At 37.1% G+C, this 20,558-nt stretch overlaps 2 protein-coding genes across 6 annotated transcripts in view; both read left to right on the plus strand.

Moving 5' to 3' along the window:
• LOC145292189 (ubiquitin carboxyl-terminal hydrolase isozyme L5-like) overlaps positions 1-1,607 on the plus strand; it is a 42,733-nt gene extending 41,126 nt beyond the window's left edge. Inside the window, exon 12 of the mRNA XM_080138489.1 lies at positions 1,498-1,607. The gene's annotated coding sequence lies outside the window, so the exon portion shown is untranslated. The remainder of the gene's footprint in view (positions 1-1,497) is intronic.
• An 11,912-nt stretch (positions 1,608-13,519) lies between these two features.
• Positions 13,520-20,558, plus strand: part of LOC145292191 (uncharacterized) — a 117,484-nt gene continuing 110,445 nt past the window's right edge. For 3 of the 5 annotated variants that reach the window (XM_080138490.1, XM_080138493.1, XM_080138495.1), the window contains exons 1-2: positions 13,770-13,901; positions 18,852-18,995. In XM_080138490.1, the coding sequence (XP_079994616.1) occupies positions 18,875-18,995 (121 nt within the window). In that variant the 5' untranslated portion in view covers positions 13,770-13,901; positions 18,852-18,874. Of the gene's footprint in view, positions 13,612-13,769; positions 13,902-15,927; positions 16,031-18,851; positions 18,996-20,558 lie in introns of those variants that run through there. The other 2 variants (XM_080138492.1, XM_080138491.1) reach the window with 2 other exon arrangements.

The raw sequence follows: 20,558 nt of genomic DNA on the forward strand, positions 1-20,558 counted from the left end.
GGGGGTGGGGGTGAAAAATGAGTAGGGATGCTGGTTGCGGAAACGAGAAAGGTGAGAAAACAAGAGGGAGGGATATTTTGTTTTTATGATCTCGGGGGAAACACCAGGTATCCTTGCTAGTCTATATATAAAAGCGAAAATGTGTGTGTGTTAGTGTGTGCATTTTTTCTGTATGTCCGCAAAAGGCTTTTTTCGAGGGGGCGCTCGGTCGGCTCACTTCTTCTTATAACTTTTTATATGCTGCCTAAATCATATCTCCGACTTAAGAATGGGGATCGCATATATCTTTAATTTGTCTGACTTTTACGTGCTATTTTCGAGATTTTTTCGATCGCCATGTGTTGATACATTTTTTTTCGTATAAAAGCAAAACTAATTCAAAGCTGGCATCATTCCCGGTCCAGAAAGCACAGAGTTTCTCCTCATATCAGACAATTGCTATTCAATTTGGACAATCCCCTTTTTATGGGGAGCTGGTCCCCCCCCCAACATCTTGGGGAAACAAAACCAGCCAAAGTTGGGTAAACAAACCTCAAAAAACTGCCCCACTACTTCTATTTGACCTCATTAAAAAACTGTCCTGCAGTAAAAGTTGAATAAATTCAAACGTGTTTCACTTACTCTTTCTTGCTGGCTGAGTGGTTAATGTGGCACGTTTTTTTCACACTTTATGTTCCAACTTCGCTCCAAGGCTTCGGGTTCGATCCTACCTACCTACCAAAACTTTTTTTTTTTTAATTCCCCCCCACACAAACACCCGGGCAACGATTTTTTAAAGAAGTTTTCTTTTTCTATAATATTTAAACAGGGTTATTACTTCGCTTATTCTTTTGTTCTGTGCCCCCCCCCCTGCTACTACTACCACTTTTTTTTTTTTTGTCCTGTTTTTTTTACTACGCCACCTGGGCACCCGCCACTACTGTTGTTTTGATGTAGAGTTAAATATTTTCTCTCATTGTTTCATGATCTTGATTCATCAATTGGAATGTAGGGTTGATGTCATCGGCAGCAATCCGATTTACATCTGGATTTGCCCAGCTCTGATATTTTCCAGCATTGCCTGTCACCTACGCAACATAAGAATTAGAATTAGAAATTTTAATTTGTTGCAGTATTTTGATGATTTAAGTATTTCAGAATTGCATTGAATTAATTTTTTTATGGTAATCATAACTTATCATAGATTGAAGTTCAGACATTAATACACAAATTAAGCAAGATTTTCTGAATTTCAATTTCTTTAACACTGATATCCAAAGTGATTGAGATAGATGAAAGTAGGTCTCTCATATATAAATAATTCAATTTAACATTAATTTTGAATTAATTTTGAAAAAGCAATAAAGTCAATGGTCAGGTATTAGGCCAGTTTTAAAGAATCACGTTTTTTTGTATTTTCTGTACGTCTGAATATTTTGTCTTCTATTTGAATGGAAAATTCATCAATGATTTTATGTCAAGTTGAATGATTCTTTTTTTTTTTTTCTTTTTTTTTAGGATTTATTGGAGATCCAGTTGAGCTCATCTTTGATAAATACAAATATTTCATTCAACATTCAAATAAATTGATGCGTGAGCATTTTCCAAATAAATTTTCCATAACTCTATTTTCTGTCTTTTTTTATTTTTATAGATAAAATGTTTTTAAAAATTTATGTTACTATTGTTATACGAGGTGTCTTCAATAAATTTCCAGAGACAGGCATTTAAAATTGTCTTAAACTCTTACAAATTCAGTATGTTATTGCTATACATCTTATAAGATGACTGACCAATTTTTATGAGTTCAGGTTCAAATGAACAGCTAAAGCAGGAATTAGAATACATCCTACTAAAGCCTGATTGTCACAGCTGATGAATTTCAAAAATGTAATCTGGACATGAGGACATTTTAGAAGAACGATATGCAATAAAATTCTGTTTTAAACATAGAAAAAATTCTGTAGAAACATATGAAATGCTTCAGACTGCTTTTTGATATTTGATTAATCTATTTAAATAAAACAGTAAATGTATGTGTCTGTGAAAATATTTAACCAATAAACTCTTAAACTACTGGTAACATAACACTGAAATTAACCGAAAATTGTAATCGTACACCAAGGATGGTTTATAACAAGTAAAATCTTTGGATGGATGGATAATGCGTACAGAAATATGTCAGCAAGTTGAAATGCAAAATGTTCGTTTCAACTTGTGATATATTTCTATTACTTTTGCACATGCGCAAATTCATTCATAGCTTGAAGTGATTTAATTTCAAGTCTTTCTTAACAGAGTAAGACATTTATTGAAGGGTTTGGAAAGAACTGGGGTAACCTCAGCGGAGCATTTTTTTAATTGTATAGCCGGGATGAGATCAAGTTCACATGCCTTTGAAATATCTAGATTTTTTATATCACGAATTTGAGAAGGGGTGCTTTTGAAATCATTGAGTGTGGTTCCTGTCCACAAAGGAAAATCTGGGAAGGAGTGTTTTGCTGGGTCCAAAGCAGAGTTAGAAGCAAACCGTCTGGCAAGCAGGTTAGCCTTCTTGGTTGCTATGCTAACAACCTCAAGGTTGTTGAATAGTGGGTGAATTATTGATTGTCCATTATTTATTGCACTGTTATAAATTTTCCAAAACTCACTGGTTCCTATTTTTTGTGCCTCAATGCATTTTCTGGTGTTTTTGGTAGATCTTCTTCTAGCTGTAGACTTTTCACTCTTACAATTATTTCTAGCTTCAATAAACTTAAACCATCAGATAAATTTATGCTATACATGTTGCCTTTGAACAATGGCAGCTTCACAAGTAGGAATGAACCATTGGGGAGAGTGGTGGTTTGCTATAAAACTTTCATGTGGGAACATGTGCTACAATTGCTGCTTTAAACCATTCAGTGGTTTCATTATGCACTGTTTCACAGGAAAAGAAAAGATATTTCCACATGGATCATCTCTGAGGTGAGCCCTGATGGCTTACCAGTCAGCCTTCTTGTAGTACCTTGTCATTTTGAGCAATGACTCTTCAACTTAGAGTTGAGAGTAATGTCTATTATTATCACAACATGATCAGCATTCCCAAGAGGGCTATGAACATTTCTTACATAATCCTTGGAATCTGTGGTCAGAAATAGGTCTAGAAGTGAAACTTGCTGATCCTGACAATCTGAAGGATGGGTCTGGAAGATTACTTTTTTTTTTTCTTTTTTTTTTTTTTACACAGTGATAACCACTTATCAAGGCTCGGAAGCCACTCAGGGATAAGGGTTATTGCAAGTACATTATGTTAGTGTGGAGATTTGATGAAGTGTTTACTTAAGGGGGCGGTTCATTAGGAATTTGTTAACGTTGGACTTGAAGACATCCAAGTTGTAGTCTGGTGGGAAGCAGGCAGAAGGAACAGAGTTTCACAGGCATGCAGTTCTAAGAAAGAAGCTTTGTTCATGAAATCCACGTTTTGATTTAGGCACAGATATAGAGTGGGGGAAATTTTTCACAGTGGATTCAGCTAGACGGGTGTTTTTCGTGAAAGATTGTCGAGGGGGGACCAGAGATTGGAGTTCAGACGAGCACCTGCCATGGAAATAACGATAAAACAAGGATAGGCTCGCAACGTCTCTTCTGTGGGAGAGAGGTTGCAGGGTAGAGAAAAGGGCATCCCCCACTAAGCCACGAAGTCTATTTTGTACTCTGTCAAGGCAGGATAGGCTGTTTTTAGCAGCTCCTGCCCAGGGTTAGGGTTACTGTCTGTGTTAGAGAATCAGATATAGGGAAGTTATCTGTGATGTTACCAGCTGTGTTTGTGTAACTACAGAAATCGATGCAATTAGCGTAGTGACGTTAGCATGCACTGGAGCTAATAGCTGAACATCAAGAGTGGTTGGAGCTGCAGGAGAGAGTTGGAGGCACTAGGGTCACTGTGTAACAGTGTGAGGTGTCTGATGTGATTGTTGGCAGGTGCGGTGTGGGGGATTGGGCTTCAGTGGTGGAGTTTGGATTTGTAAGAACTTAATATGTGAAATAAATAAGCCACCTCGGAATCGTATTGTTTTTGAAAAAATGAGCAAATTTAAAAGTAGGTTAGAATTGTTTAAACAAAAGCTCATCGTTAAAAATAGCATACAAGAAAACAATAAAATGGAATTAACCTGGGTCGATATTTGATAGATGTGGCGAAGCATGCTGGATACGTGTAGGTCAAAGGCTGTTATGACGAGCTGGTCGCGATATATATAAACTTGCGTTTTTTTGCTAGTGGCAGAGTCTTGATCGGTGTGCTGTCGGGAAGGAGTCGTAATCAGTCTGCCGCCGAGGCGGTCCTTGGCAATATGGCATGTCGGGAGAATATTTCTTTCTAAAGAAGAAGCGTCCAACTAAGCAGAGTTGTAACGTCATGGCAGTGCAAAGGTGACTGATGTAACAAGTAAAAGAAAGAGTCTTGATTGGCATGCCGCCGAGGACCGCCTCGATAGCACGGCACATCGGGAGAATATATCTTTAAGGAGGAGAAGTGTCCAACCAAGCCAAGTTGCAGTAGAGAAAGGTGACTGACATAACCAAAGAAAGAAAGAAAATTTCTTTGTGAAGGAGAAGCGTCCAACCAAGCCGAGTCGTAAAGTCACGATGGTGAAAGGCAACTAACGTAACCAGTGAAGGAAAGAGAGGATTTTTGCGAAGAGTAGATTCTTTCAGAGGGAGAGTAAAGACTGGTCGACTGCCGATCGGATAGGCCGCGCCCAACTCCTGCTTCACCAAGACCACGGACCTAGAAATCCATACGCCTGCAGTGTTCGTCACTCACGGTTCCACATCGACATAACAAGTAATTGGTGTTTTATTTTTTGTTATAATACACTTAGACTTATTATCTATAACAAGTCATCTGTTTTTTTTCTTTGTCTTTCTCTCTCGCCTTGTGACATCATAATAAAACGTCATAACTGCAGGAGTAAGCTGGCATCACTAGAACCTGTAGGGGTGAGATAAAAGTGTTGCAGGAGTAAGCTGGAATTACTGGAAGCGGCAGAAACTGGTATGGCAGGCTGTAAGGGGAAGTTCCAAGAGGCAGGTAGCAGTAAAGAGTGTATTGCACACAGGTATCTAGTTTGTGACTCATATAATTAGTGTGTTGAATAGCTTAGAAAAGAACTGTTTTGGTACTGCTGCTGCTTCCTCTGGTCCTCATGGCGATGGGGTCTGCCGGCTTGACAAAAGTCAAGTTCAGATGGTAGCACTCCTACTTCCTGAGCTGAACTGAAGATTTGCTGTGAGAGTCACTAGCTTTATGGAGAACCATTAGTCATACATGCTCCATAGACAGTGACGGTGTCGCTCAACAATGAATGACTTATAATTTACATAGAACGATAAAATTGTTGCCCAATAGAAAACAACACTACAACTTTATTTTAAAACTTTTATTGAAAAAAAATCAATTCAGGTAACTTGATTATGTAGTAGAGCTGACATCTATTCAATATAGTTACCTTCAACCTCAATCACTACCTTGATACAGGTCTGGAACTCGAAGCAAATCTTTCCACAAGCACTGGTGGGAGCTCTGTGAATACTCGATGAATGACGGCGATCAGGCTGGCTTTGGTGTTGTGGGAGGTCATGTTGGTGATGTTCTTGACGTATGACCAAATGAAATAGTCCAGCAGGTTCAGGTCAAGGAAGGAGGGGGACCAGTGAGAGAAGAGTACAAAGTCGTAGAACTCCTTCTAAAGCAAAGCCTGGGTCTCTTTGGACTTGTGAGCCGGCGCCAAACCCTGCTGCCACACCCAGGGTCTGTAAGCAGCCATTTGATTGCACTAGAGATCACCACACTCTTCAGCACATCCAGATACACTTTGCTGTTGTTGACTTTCAAGCAGACTTCGAAGATGTGAGGTGGCATAATGTGTCCCCGACTTGAAACTACACCAAAGACTATAACCGTGGTCGGAAACTTTGTTTTTATTACCCTGGGCATGCATCAAGCGTTGAACCATCCGGATTTGCATTTTGAAGGTGCTGGCAATCGTCCTGTTGTTATAACTTGAATCAGTAGAGCATGAGTTTTACAGCAACGCATATTCGATCTCGCTCATTGAACACTGTGTCACTTTCAGACATGATAAAAGGCTCCTATCACTCTTGGGATTTGTACACAACTGGCCAACTAGTAGACAGTCTGCAACAAAAAAAGAAAACAGGGTTTCATCACATGGAAGTAGAATAATATCGTCTTCTGTAGCGCAACAATTTTATTGTTTTGTGTCCGTTTCTGCCTACCAGTGTGTGTTGTTTACAATAACAAAGGAGCAAAGATTTGCAATCACGACAAAAGGTGCTGGACAAAATAGATGTGCATAACCCCAAATGCAACACAAGTAGACTATCAGCTGACTCCTCATCCACTGGAAATGAGTACAAGATCCCTTTTCATGTGCTACATGACACTACAAACATCCTGATATTATACAACATCCACTCTAAGCGCTACCTAAGAGTTAGGGCTCCTGTACTGTCAGTTGGAATATAGCAGCCAGAAAACTGTTAAACTGATACCCTCAAACCTGTTAGACAAGAATGGCCCCGTCCAATCGTGTAAGCATACATGACAAACAAGCATCTCCAAGATGTCCAGTTTTAGGGGAAGGGAATGAAGCCGAAGTGGGAGACAGTATTCCTTAGTCAGGAAACAAGGCCAAGTACTGTGTGTCTCTTATGAGTCTCTGTGATTGCACTTCTGCTTCCGGCTAATAGGCAAAGAACGAGTATGGAAGCCAGGCAATAGGCAGAGCCTACCTACTCCTTAAGCAGTTTAGGTTTATAAACAGGTAATTTGTTTGAGTGACCAACTCTAGGGAAGTTGTTAACCAGGACTGAGGAGACCTTCCTCCACTTTTTGTTTGATGCCAAGATGTATGAGGTTGGTGGCACAGGTTTAACATAAGAGTTTTTCTTCTCTTAAATGGTTGGCCTGATGAGATCTGTTCTAAGCCAGGTATTTCTATGCTGCTGCATGGATAGTTAGGATTGATTGAGTTAGTACTAAACATAATTAGTATCTGCTATAAAGTTACATTCCTAAACAAAATAGAATTAAGACTGGAAGATGTGGTTACCCACTCATTATGAGATGAAAAGTAGGAGGAGAGGATGTAAGTATGAGAATGGGGTGTAAATTTAAGGTTAATATCTATTAAATTTAAACGAGGAATCAATATGGTTTATGGATTAATAAATACATTAGAATAATAATAATTTAAGCAGTTAAGGTGTGATTTAAAATGAACTTACAACTACAGGTTTTGGTTTTCATGCAAAAAACAAACACCACTTCTTTATACATTTAAAGTAGAGTATTTAATATAGATAATTTTAAGTATAAATATAAACTATGGCTTATAAGTATCTATTAAATATAGATGTAAAATAGAGTATAGGTTAAAATTATAGCTAATGCATGTCTACTCGATATAGATAATTGTAATAGAAAATATCACTCGCAAACGACCTCATCTTTGCTTAGCCTGTAAAATGACTGTAGAAAAGACAAGCATAATTTTGTAGGTTGCTCATTGGTGAATGTATGTCATTAATTTGCATATGTACACAATTAGTAACTGTTAATGGATGAATTCTAAAGCAGGAGGAGCAGTTGTCGTACATTTGTTGTGCCTAAATTCGGTCGTACATAGATAGTAAAACTAGCCTTAACCACTCGGCCACGATGACCACTGCTCATTTAATTCTCCCTTCAAGAACGCTTTCAAATTTCGTCTCAGTTGCTGTGACTTTATTTTTCAGGCTGAAATAGCTTCTAATCAAAAAAAAAAAAGGAATGGATTCTTGTCAGTTCTGACCCGTTCAGTCTGGTTCTCCCGAACTCGACTCCTGCCATCTTGATTATCGGCCTTATATTCTATCATTCCAGTGTGTAGCCTCATTGATATGCGAATTACATCAAACTACAATAATCACTATTATTATAAATATTAAGTATCCACTTTTAAGTTTTGCATTCTAAAGTTAAAAAGAACTAGAATATAAGCCCCTCCCATAATACATACAAAGTACAAGGTATGTAATTATATAGCAGTATGGAGAGCAGAGCAATTAGTTTTTGTTCATTTGGAACAGAAGAGATGATCTAAACTACGGTTAAAAGAATACAGTATTAATATACATCAGAATACACAAGGATTAGGGTAAGATTTAGGGAGTATATGTATTTAAAATAATGTTTATCATGCAAAACAGACATAGGCAGTCGTCTTGAAGGCAAACTAACTAGTCCTTTTGACTCAAAATCTAGAAAAAAAATTTTCCAGTTATTTTGGATGAGTGATTTTAGTATCAGCCATTAAGAATCATATACATACAAGCAGTATAGACCTTGTTTTTAAGAATACATTCAGTTAAAGAATGATCATTTAAAAGCTTCAAAAAAGGTAAAAAATGGAATGTCAATAGGAAATTTAGAGCAGGAAAACAAAATTTAGGTAAAATAAGCAACAACTTTACAATACTTAGTAAGGAATTTGGCAAAGTAAGAGGCTTGTCTTTCACGAATGTTTCAACTGCATGTTGCTTTCAGCTTTATGGGCAGCTAGGTGTGATATCAAATGAATTTCTGCTTGTCTTTAACCTATGGTCAATACTTAAGCTTCTCAGCACGTATGTGGAAGGGAAGCTCTTTTGATGGAATCTTTTTTTTATCTTTTTTTCTAAATTTATTTATTTATAATCTATTTTATTCATTTATTTTACATAGACTTTATCAGAGCCTTCCCTCTCACAGATGGATGATCTGATAAGATCCACAGGTTACCAGATCAAAAGTGGTAACCATTTACTGGAAGGCCAGAATTTCACAATTTTGTCCAATCGCAAACTCCTAACAACTTCCTTGTCAAACAACTCGGACAAGTATACAGCTTGTGGGATCAGACACCTGGACTATATCTCACAGTTCACATCCAATATACAGTATGTCAAAGGAAGAGACAACACTGTTGCAGATGCTTTGTCTAGATTCGGTGTTAGCACATTGGAAAACAGCCCACTCAGCCATAACCCAGGAATCCCACGCAACCCTCCATAAAGACTTAGCTAACACGTTTCAGAAGGTGAATCTTCAACCACCTACATGGATGGTCATGGTCCAATAGTTTTATTAAGATCGAGATAAATTGAAATAAAGTATATAAAAATATATTCTATCTTCAAATAGAAAAAGAGTAAGCTTTATATCTTTTTAAAGATGTAATAATTTTCTAGTTTTAGTTTAATCTTATATTATTTTTCTGTGGAGGAGTATCTGTTGCCATCTGGACTTATAGTTGGTGGTAAGGTTAAAAGCGGCATTTAATAATAAAGGAATTTAATAGAAGATATATGCATGTTAAGTTACCGTAAATATTGGTTCTAAGTAAAGTAACTCGTGGACAACCAGTTTCATACCTTATTCCCTGTGACTAAACAAGATCTCTGACCTCTTATTACTTTACTCACAACTAATATATACAGTAACTTCACAGGCTTATATTTTATGTTAAGCATTAATTTTGTAAATGCAAATAGATCATAAATAAGTAGATACAAAATAAATTGTCTCTAATTTCCCAACTGTATTTCAATAAAAAAAATTTGCCGCTAATAGAAATGTTTACCTTAAATTTATATGCGACACTGGTCCCCCACTCTAAATCCTAAATTAATTGCTTTGTTTGTCAAAATGTTTACATCTACTCATGAAAAAAAGTAAAATTTCATTAGCATAGGGCCCTCATAAACAATATTTCCAGTTTTTGTTAATTTATTAAATTAGGCACTAGTGTAGTTTAGCATGCATCGCCAAGAAAATTAATTTTTTTAATTTTAGGTACGTTTTGTAGGCATAGTTAACCAAACTCCCCCTCCACATATTAAGAATGGTTTTCTAAATTTGCTTGGGAATGTTAAACTGCACAAGTGCGTTAAATTATGATATTCAGATTGGCACTTACGGCGACATTTAAAATTAAAGAAAATACAGAAGTGTCTGTAATATACATACCCGTCACGGGACGAAGAAAAATCATGTAATTTGATCTAGTAGTTTTTTTTATTCAAGAAAATCAATTTTTTACTCGGTTTCAAATGAAGGTGAAATGACCTTCAGACCGTAGTCGAATAGGAGCACAAATTACAAGATGTCCCACTCTCCCCAATGGTTTACTTCTACTTGCGCAACTGTCATTGCTCAAAGGCAGCATGCATACTGCAGATTTAACCGACATAAATCCAGTTCAAACAGACAGAAGTATATAGAAGCCAGAAGTAACTGTAAGAAAAATAATGACAGCTAAGAGAGAATTTACTGAAACCACCAAAAAATGCATAGAAGCACAGAAATTAGGAACTCGTGACTTCTGGAAAATCTACAACAGTGTAGTAAATAATGGGGTATCAACAATTCCCCTACTATCCAACAATCATGAAATTGTTTGCTCAGCAACTGAGAAGGCTAACATGCTTGCCAGTCGGTTTGCCTTCAACTCCACACTGAACCCTACTAATCACCCTTTCCCGGACTTTCCTTTGCGGACAGACGCCACACTAGACAATCTAAAAATCACTCCTTCTCAGGTGCATTCTATCATAAAAAATCTTGACACCTCCAAAGCATGTGGACCTGATCTCATCCCAGCTGTGCTATTAAAAAAGTGCTCCGCGGAAGTAACTCCAATCCTCTCCAAACTTTACAACAAATGCCTTAATGAATCTTGCTTTCCTGCCTGCTGGAAAACTGCTTCTGTTTTCAAGAATTCTGGCGAAAGAACTGACATAGTAAATTACCTTCCCATTAACCTCCTCCCACTTTTTGCCAAAATATTTGAGTCCATCACCTTACAGATGCTAAACTTCTGATCGACCAACAATATGGATTTAGGCAAGCCCGTTCCACAGCAGACATTCCAACTGTAATCTCCAAGCATATATACCATTCACTTGACAAAGCAGGGGAGGGTAGAGCGGTAGTTCTATATATACCTAAGGCTTTTGACAGGGTATGGCATGAGGGTCTCCTCAGGAAAATCAGATCATATGATATCACTGCAAGAATACTTAACATAATTAAATCCTTCTTAGATAAGAGAAAAATCCAGGTTGTCCTTGACGGTCGTACATAAACAGTGTGAGATAAATGCGGGAGTGCCTCAGGGGTCTATCCTTGGACCTTTATTGTTCCTAATATTTATTAATGACCTCCCCGACAAAACTGCCTCTGAGATGGGTATATATGCTGATGACACCACACTATAACAGGCATGACAGGAAAACAAATGAACACATAACTAAAGAAATGGCAAAACACTAGAGGATGACCTCCAATCTGTAGTGGAATGGGGGACAAAAATGGATGGTCACATTCAATGCTGCCAAGACTAAACTGGTTTCCTTCAATAATTACTAGGAACCTTCTCTGCCACCAATAGCAATGACCAGTGACTCCTTGTCTGAGAGTACATCTTTCAAACTGCTTAGCCTAACGTTCACAGGAAACATGAGTTGGAACAATTATATTGAAAACATTTCCAGGGCTGCTGCGAAGAAGGTTGGCTCTCTCTACCGTGCTAGAAAACTACTGACACCTGAAAGTATCCTGTACCTCTATAAGGCCACCATTCGCTCATGTATGGATATTGCTGCCACATTTGGGCTGGTGCATCTGCTACTAGTCTCTCGCTCCTAGACAAGGTTCAAAAGAGAGTCGCCAATCTGATAAGCTCTGAACTGTCATCTATGCTTCAGCGTCTGTCCTATCGACGAAATGTTGCATCCCTCTGCCTGTTCTACAAGTATTTTAATGGTGAATGCTCTGACGAACTACAGACACTTGTGCCCCCACGACGTAGACACCCTCGACAAATCCGACAGGCAGCTAAATCCCACCCCCACACAGTAGAGATCCCTAGATGTAGAAGATCTTTCTACTCCAGTCGTTTCTTCCCCAGAACCGCTAGACTCTGGAATTCCATTCCAGGTCCCTGCTTCCCCAACTGTACTGACATGCAGAAATTCAAGTGTAACGTGAACCGACATCTTGCTGCCCAAATCCCAACATAGTGCCCCAGTAGCTGCTGCCCCTGATAGCAGCCCTCTACACCACAGTGGCAATGTGCCTTGTTTGGAGTGAAAATGTAATAAAAAAAAAAAAAATGCCTCTCCAACCACGCATATCCATGACAAATAACACCTTACCTGAGAATTATTCCTTCAAACTGCTCGGCCTAACATTTGTTGGCAATATGAACTGGAACAAATACATTTAGAACATTGCGAAGGCTGCTGTAAGAAGGTGGAATCCCTCTTGCAAGTTGTGATATGCTTTGTTAGGGGGCAATGCGAGTAAAAAAAATAAAAAAATAAGAAGCTCAACAAGTCAGTAGACAAGGGCAGACAATGCACATGGAAATTGTCAAAACAATCACTGATTACTTTCCATTATTATGTTCTTTAGTAAAACATGGCGTCGTTGGTTACTTATCGGTAAAAAACAGCAAATTTGCTTTTCATAAATAAAACAAAACCGCTTGATCAATTTATGATTTTTGGAATATAAAATCTTCATTTTTGTTTATCACTATAAGTGCTAATCTGAATAAGCACCCAATATTTATTTTTATAATAGAAACAAATTTAGTGTACTTGTCTTTGATGTACGTATTCGTGACAGAAAGAAAACACCGTAAAACTATGTAAATTGATCAAGTAGTTTTATTTTAAAATTAGAAAATTAAATTTGGTGGTCAAACGAAAAGCAATGATATCGTGTCGCCATTTTGAAAAACAAGGAAAATAACTCTCAATAATTAAAGTTTGTTAGATTTTTGTTTTAAATTACATTTTCACCCCAAACAAGGCACATTGCCACTTTGATGTAGGGAGCTACTATCAGGGACATAAGCTACAGGGGTACTATGTGGGGAGTTGGGCAGCAAGATGTCGGTTCACGTTACACTTGAACTTCTGCATGTCAGTACAGTTGGTAAAGCAGGAACCCGGAAGAGAATTCCAAAGTCTAGCAGTTCTGGGAAAGAAACTACTGGAGTAGAAAGCTCTCTTACGTAAATCTATGGATCTTTACTGTGTAGGGGTGGGATTTAGCTGCTTGTCAGATTTGTCGGGGGTATTTACATCGAGGGGATACAAGTGCTTGCAGTACATCGGCATATTCACCATAAAAATACTTGTAGAACAAGCAGGGATGCTACATTTTGTCGATGGGACAGAGGCCGAAGCTTAGATGACAGTTCATGACCTATCAGGTTGGCGTCTCTTTTGAACCTTGTCTAGGAGCGAGAGACTAGTAGCAGATGCACCAGCCGAAATATGACAAGAATACTCCATACATGGGCGAATGGTGGCCTTATAGAGGCACAGGATACTTTCGGGCGTTAGTAGCTTTCTAGCACGGTAGAGAGAGCCTACCTTCTTCGCAGCGGTTTCTGGCAATGCTCTCAATGTAATTTTTCCAACTCATGTACGTGAACATTGAAAAAAAAAATCTGCTTAAAAATTATTTTCTTTATAAAAATACTTGATCAAGTTACGTGATTTTTGGAATACGCTATTTTCTTTCTATCACGGGTACGTACACCATACAGATTTTTCTCCATTTTCGTTTTTTAATATAGAGGTTATTCTGAACAAGAACCAAACTTTGCCCCCACTGAAATCGAACTCGAGTTTCGGCATGACTATCTATTACGATGGCCGTGGTTCCGGCATCTTTGTTGTTGTTATTCAATATCCTGCAACGTCATCATCCAAGATGGCTGCCTGGGTTGTGGCTGTTCACTTACAGCAAGCCACATATTTACTTTTTTGAGGGGATTTTACCTTATCAGTTATTGTACATAATCGGATGTGGTAAACAGGTAACAGTACTCACGAAATTAGTTTTGTTAAAAAAACCTATCATTTGTTAAAGGTTTTGTAATGCGAGAATCAGACGAGATTTTACTGCTAATACTTACAATTTCTATTTGACATGTTGTAACAACAACTAACATATCAAATGAAAAAAGGCTAATTCTCTTATTGGCTTTTAGTTCAATTATTCACAAATTGTTACTTTGATAAAATCAAGATTATAATATTTTGGTCAAAATAATCTTTATTGTTGGTAAACATTAAACTGACATTTGTAATATTAGTCGTGTGCAACAACTCCCAGTTTTAAATGTTTATTATTTGTTTTCTACGGATGACCAAACTAGCAACAATAATTTTATTTTTGAACAAAGCAAAAATTATTTTTAGTTTTCATGTTTTTATTTCATTTATTTTTTTGAATGATTAATATATAAATGTATAATTTTAAAACAAACAAATAAATCATGTTTTTTTTTTATCTTTTATTTTTAAAAACAATCTGGCAAAATATTCTCGTAACGAAAATAAACTCGATGTTTTTCTCCCTGTTATTTATGTCATCGCCGTTTATTTGTCCAAATTAGATTTGGGGTCACATGGTTTCATCAAATTAAATCCTAAAACAATGAAACACCAGTTTTTAAATACATATTTAAGGATCCACCGTCATGGTTCAATTCGCAAAACAAAACAAACAAAAAACCAGCTTTGAACAGGTGAAAAACTAACACTTTAAATTTATCTCCATTAAAATATTAAAGTATACATAATTTAAAGGCTTATTCTTATTTTAGTCACGTAATTTATTTAGAATGAAATGGTTTTTGGTATTTTTCCCAAATCATTTATTATAAATAAAATAACAAAAAACACCAAGTTGTCGTCAAGGCGCATAACTCAAGCCCATAATTTTTGTTTTTTGAGGACAAGGAACCATTTAAAAAGGCGGCGATTTCCCAGTCAACAAAACTAAAAAAGAAAATAGGTAAAAAATATAAATGTACAATAAATAAAATTAACGACAAGCTAGCTTACTCTTCTACCTATATGGATAAGTTATTTTTGTGTGTTTTAACTATGTTTTAAATTAAAAATATAGGTAGTGTAAAGTCTATCAAGTTAGAACGAAAAACAAAATGGTTGCATTCGAGCCATAGTAGTTTCGATAATCGATCAAAGATCGAAAATTAAACAAGGAAAAACATTACCACACCCCCACACACATGGCGTTCAAATAGAAAATTATGAACTTGAGTTGTGCCGCCTTGATCTGAGTTTTTTTCATTTCGGCGTTTCCGTGTCACTTCTACGATGAAACTTGCTATGATTTAGTGGTTTTGGTGCTTCTTCTGCATGGTCACACCTACGTTGAATATGGATGTCATTAATAAATAGCAAGAAACCTTCACGATGTACTTACTTGTGAGGGAAAATAAATATCGTTCACCGGAAATTTATCTAGTAGGAAATAAATGTTGAGACCGACGATCTAAACAAAATGCGATATCGGATGCCTTTCCATAATTTCTCCCTCCCATATGAAAAATCAACAAATAAAGAAAAAAATCTGATATACGTCGCTGTGACGGAAAGAAAATATCGTATTAAAAAAAAAAAATAAAATAAAAACACGCAATTTGATTACGTAGTTTTAAAGAAAATCATTGTGAACGAATTTCACTATTCACCTCCTCATATTAAGAATAAATGATAATTATGTCCTAGTAGATCAACACTCAACACAAAACCTACCTTGCTTCCAGGGGGTTCGGGTGTGCTGGAAACAAATATCGCATTTAAAATTGGTGCCGACAACTAGTTTTCACGATACAGAAAAGATGTTTCATGTAGTATTGCAACGCGGCGGCCATATTTGTTCAAAACAGAAACGACGTAATAAATTTTCCAGATAATGAAGAGTTAATCTTTTTTTTTATATAAAATATGCGCGTACAACAATGGCCACCACTTATAGCATAAAGAATTACATTGCTTCATATCCGGAAAACTACTTACTTTTATTTATTTATTTATTTTTACAAAGGAGTCACCACTTATCAATGTCCGGAAACCACTCGAGGATAAGGGTTAATGAGTGTACAGTGGTCAAGGGAAACATGTCATAGTAAACGTAAGTAGTGGAAATTTGGTAAATTGAATTAAATAAGGGGATGTCTCATCAAGAATTTGTTCACATTGGACTTGAAGACTACCACATTGTAGTCAGTTGGAAAGCAGGAAAATGGGAAAGAGTTCCACAGTCATGCAGCCCTCACAAAAAAGCTTTGTTCATGGAATCTACGTTTAGGTTTAGGCAAAGATAAAGAGTGGGGGGAAATTATAGTGGTTTCAGTTAGATAAGTGTTTTTCATGAAAGTCAGGCAAGGGGGGGGCATAGGTTAGATCTCAGACGAGTACTTGCCATGAAAATAATGATAAAGCAGAGACAGACCTTCAATGTCTTTTCTGTGGGAAAGAGGTTGCAGGGAAGAGAAAAGGGCATCCCCCACTAGGCTGCAAAGTCTATTTTGAACTCTGTCAAGGCAAGATAAGCTGCTTCTAGCAGCTCCTGCCCAAATGTGGCAACAGTACTCCATCCTTGGACGTACTTGGCTCTTATGCAGGTAGAGAATTTCATCAACAAGGCCTTTGATATGTCGAGAGGAATTGCCCTAGAAATGAAGCCTTTGTCGAGAGATTCACTAATCCTATGAGATATAACCGTTAGCACATCTGCTGTAGATCTAGCAGAGCGGAAACCATATTGCGTGTCGCTAAGAAGATTATTTCTGCTGAGGTAGTTGACTACTTCTCTATTTATTGTGGATTCCAGCAACTTACTCATGACACACAGGAGACTTATTGGTCTGTACTGAGAGGGAGATGACTTATCTCCTGAATTTTTAAATATAGGGCATACTGATGAGGTTTTCCAGGGTGTTGGAAAGCACTTCTCCTTAAGGCAACGCTTAAACAGTTTGGTTGTAATTTTTTTAACACTATAATTGGAATTCCGTCGGGACCAGTTGCTTTACTGGAGTCAAGGTTCTTGATTAGCTTGGCGACCTCACGTACAGATTTTTGTATGTTGCATAGCGTGTTGTCTGTTATAGGAGGGAATATGGAGAGTTGATGGCCTTCGTCACACAGGGTAGAATTTGCCGCAAAGTTTTTGGCAAATAGTTTGGCTTTGTCGGATGCTGTCGAGATGACCTCTGGTCCATTGATAATGGTTGGGATAGAACGCACGTTTCTGTTCAGGATCCTATTTGCTATTTGCCGGAACTGGTGGGAACCAAGCCACTGCTCAGCTACTTTGGACTTAACGGATTGCGCATATAGTTCTCTTGCATTTTTTATTACTCTTTTACAGTGGTTGCTGGCGGTTCTGAAAGCAGCTTTAGTTTCAGTGCATCTATTACGTTGGTAGCTATGGAAAAAGTGATTTCTATCTTCATTTTCATGTATTTATTATGGCACCTGCATAACTAACCAGCAGAGCATTACTGCTATCAACTAAAGGAACTGTCTGTGAGGCACATGGAAGTGAAATCTAACAAGGGTTGAGGATATGTGTTGCATGAAGAGAATGAGAATAATACTAGCAATACCACACTATTTTTTTTTCTTTACAGTGAATAAACTCAAATCAAGCATTATTGAAAAGAGCTTAAAAAAACAGAAATATTCTCTTCAGTTTTTTTTTAAATCGATCCATGATAACCGGAGTTATGACCATTCAAAGTATCAAAAAATGCGTGGTTCACTGGACATTTTGTCTTAAGTCAGTCCTATTCAAATGCATAAAAGCTTGTGACTGAAAATGGTAGGAAATTTACACAATTTACAGACCAACCCATCTTTAAAATGTTTTAAATCTCTTTAAGATATTATGATGAAATTTTGAATATATTTTCATAACACCATGAAGTTTCATATGACTGTATTCATGAATATCACAAGCCGTATTTTGTTAATTTCTTTGAATTGTGTCATGGTGGCCATCTTGGATTTCCTTGTTACCAAACTGTAACTGCCAGATTAAGTAGCAGAATGTGCCTTGTCCAACACTAAACTGTATGTCAGTTGGTATTATTAATAATACCAAGGTTTGCTACTCTGTCCAATATAAACATTTTTCTTCTCTGCTCCTAATTAAACTAATATATAAAAAATAAAAACAGTGATATGAAGTTCAGACTTAGTGTAGGAGTTTCTTGGGTCCCACAATTTTTTTTTGGTAATGCCGGGTCACAGGCCTCATCCATAAGTTATAAACAAAACATTTTATATTAAAATATTAGGTTGGTCTACCTATGATAGATAGTATGGGAGCTGTTTGGTGGAAGGGTTTGAGTGACACCTTGAAGGTCAGATATGACATAAAGCAGAGGTTGAGGAAACCATGAAAGTTTTGGACACGGAGGTCTTGGCCTCTTTCTGGCTGACAACTGAAGCAATCAGAAGCAAAATATTGCTGCTCCCAGAGCCCCAGCAAAGTTGGAGCTAGTCACGTACAATGTAGCTAAGTGTAATGAGGTAGGCGATTTATCTGTCTGTTTGCCTCTCTCTCTCTCTCCTATCACACATAAGAAGTCTGTCTGTTTTCTGTTTCTTTTTTAAAACAATATGCAAATTAGTTAACCATATGAGTTAGATTGTATACACATAAGCAGTATATTAAAAAATCGGGTATCACTATCCTCTAAAGTTGAAATAAAATGCTTGGACTTCACTGTTAATGAAAGAAATGTGCCGAACATTTATTTGTTGAGATAATGAACATTGAAACGTTAGTATTATTTCATAAATGAAAATAAGCATACTCACATCTACATACATATGTAGAGACAAGGATTTGAAAAATCAGAGATGAAAATGCGACCAAACAATTCTCCTTATGTATCAGTTCCAAATTGTTTGTATCAATTGTTAAAATTTTCCTATTTCAGATTAAATTCCATTATCATGCAAAATGAGCTGGTGGGACAGTCAGAACTTTTCCAATTTTGCATCAAATGCACTGAAAAATGCACAGAAAAAGATAGACCAAGTTTTGGATATCAAAGATGACAAACTTTCAAGTCCATCAAAAGGTATGACATAGTCTTTCTTTTTATTTTTAACATATTAATTTAGAATTATCATTTGTTATGAAAAAAAATTAAGTTATTCCTACATTGGTTTATTACATGTAAAACTTTAAAAATAAAAATGCAATCTCTACAAAATATATACCAGTTTTATTTACAATATATCAGTGATTTTGAAATGATCCCAAAAAGTAGGTTTTACTGAGCACTACAAATATATGACGACTGCACCTGCTGTTTCTCTATTTGTGTGATACGAATACATGAATAGAAAATTAGCAGGAGCAGTTGTTGTGCCTTGTTGTACATTTGTCGTACATAATTAGTAAAGCACCCCAAAAGTTTAATGTTGGAGAAAAAATTAGTCTAGCACCTGAAGTAGAATCATTACAGCTTTCATTATTTCGACTTTGCTTTTGAAATCTGTTATACACATTGTATTAAGGACTACATAAGATTTTTGAAATCGCCTTAAACTCTAGAGCCAAAATGGAAGAGCCATTGCTCAAAACAACGAGATATTATAAAAAGGCTGATTGGGAAGCCATCAGGGATCTCATCAGAGACGCCTCATGGCGAAATATCTTTGCACTTCCTGCTGAACAGAGTGCAAATGAGATCACTGAATGGTTCAAAACAGCAATTGAAGCACATGTTCCCACGCGGAAATTTTATAGCAAGTCCCACTCTCCCCAATGGTTTACTTCCACATGTGCAGCTGCCATCGTGCAAAGGCAGCATGCATACCACAGATTTAACCAACATAAATCCAGTTCAAACAGACAGAAGTATATAGAAGCCAGAAGTAACTTTAAGAAAGAAATAGCGATAGCTAAGAGAGAATTTACTGAAACCACCAAAAAATGCACCGAAGCACAGAAATTAAGAACCCGTGACTTCTGTAAAATCTAAAACAGTGTAGTAAATAATGGGCAATCAACAATTCCCCCACTATCCAACAATCATGAAATTGTTTGCTCAGCAACTGAGAAGGCTAACATGCTTGCCAGTCGGTTTGCCTCCAACTCCACACTGGACCCTGCTAACCACCCTTTCCCGGACTTTCCTTTGCAGACAGACGCCACACTAAACAATCTAAAAATCACCCCTTCTCAGGTGCATTTTATCATAAAAAATCTTGACACCTCCAAAGCATGTGGACCTGATCTCATCCCAGCTGTGCTATTAAAAAAGTGCTCCGCGGAAGTAGCTCCAATCATCTCCAAACTTTACAACAAATGCCGCCTTAATAAATCTTGCTTTCCTGCCTGCTGGAAAACTGCTTCTGTGGTACCAGTTTTCAAGAATTCTGGCGAAAGAACTGACCTAGTAAATTACCTTCCCATTAGCCTTCTCCCACTTTTTGCCAAAATATTTGAGTCCATCACCTTACAGATGCTAAACTTCTGATCGACCAACAATATGGATTTAGGCAAGCCCGTTCCACAGCAGACATTCCAACTGTAATCTCCAAGCATATATACCATTCACTTGACAAAGCAGGGGAGGGTAGAGCGGTAGTTCTAGATATATCTAAGGCTTTTGACAGGGTATGGCATGAGGGTC

This window comes from Euprymna scolopes, chromosome 13 (genome assembly GCF_053919585.1).
Source record: "Euprymna scolopes isolate OS-2025 chromosome 13, ASM5391958v1, whole genome shotgun sequence".
Lineage (NCBI taxonomy): Eukaryota > Metazoa > Mollusca > Cephalopoda > Sepiida > Sepiolidae > Euprymna > Euprymna scolopes.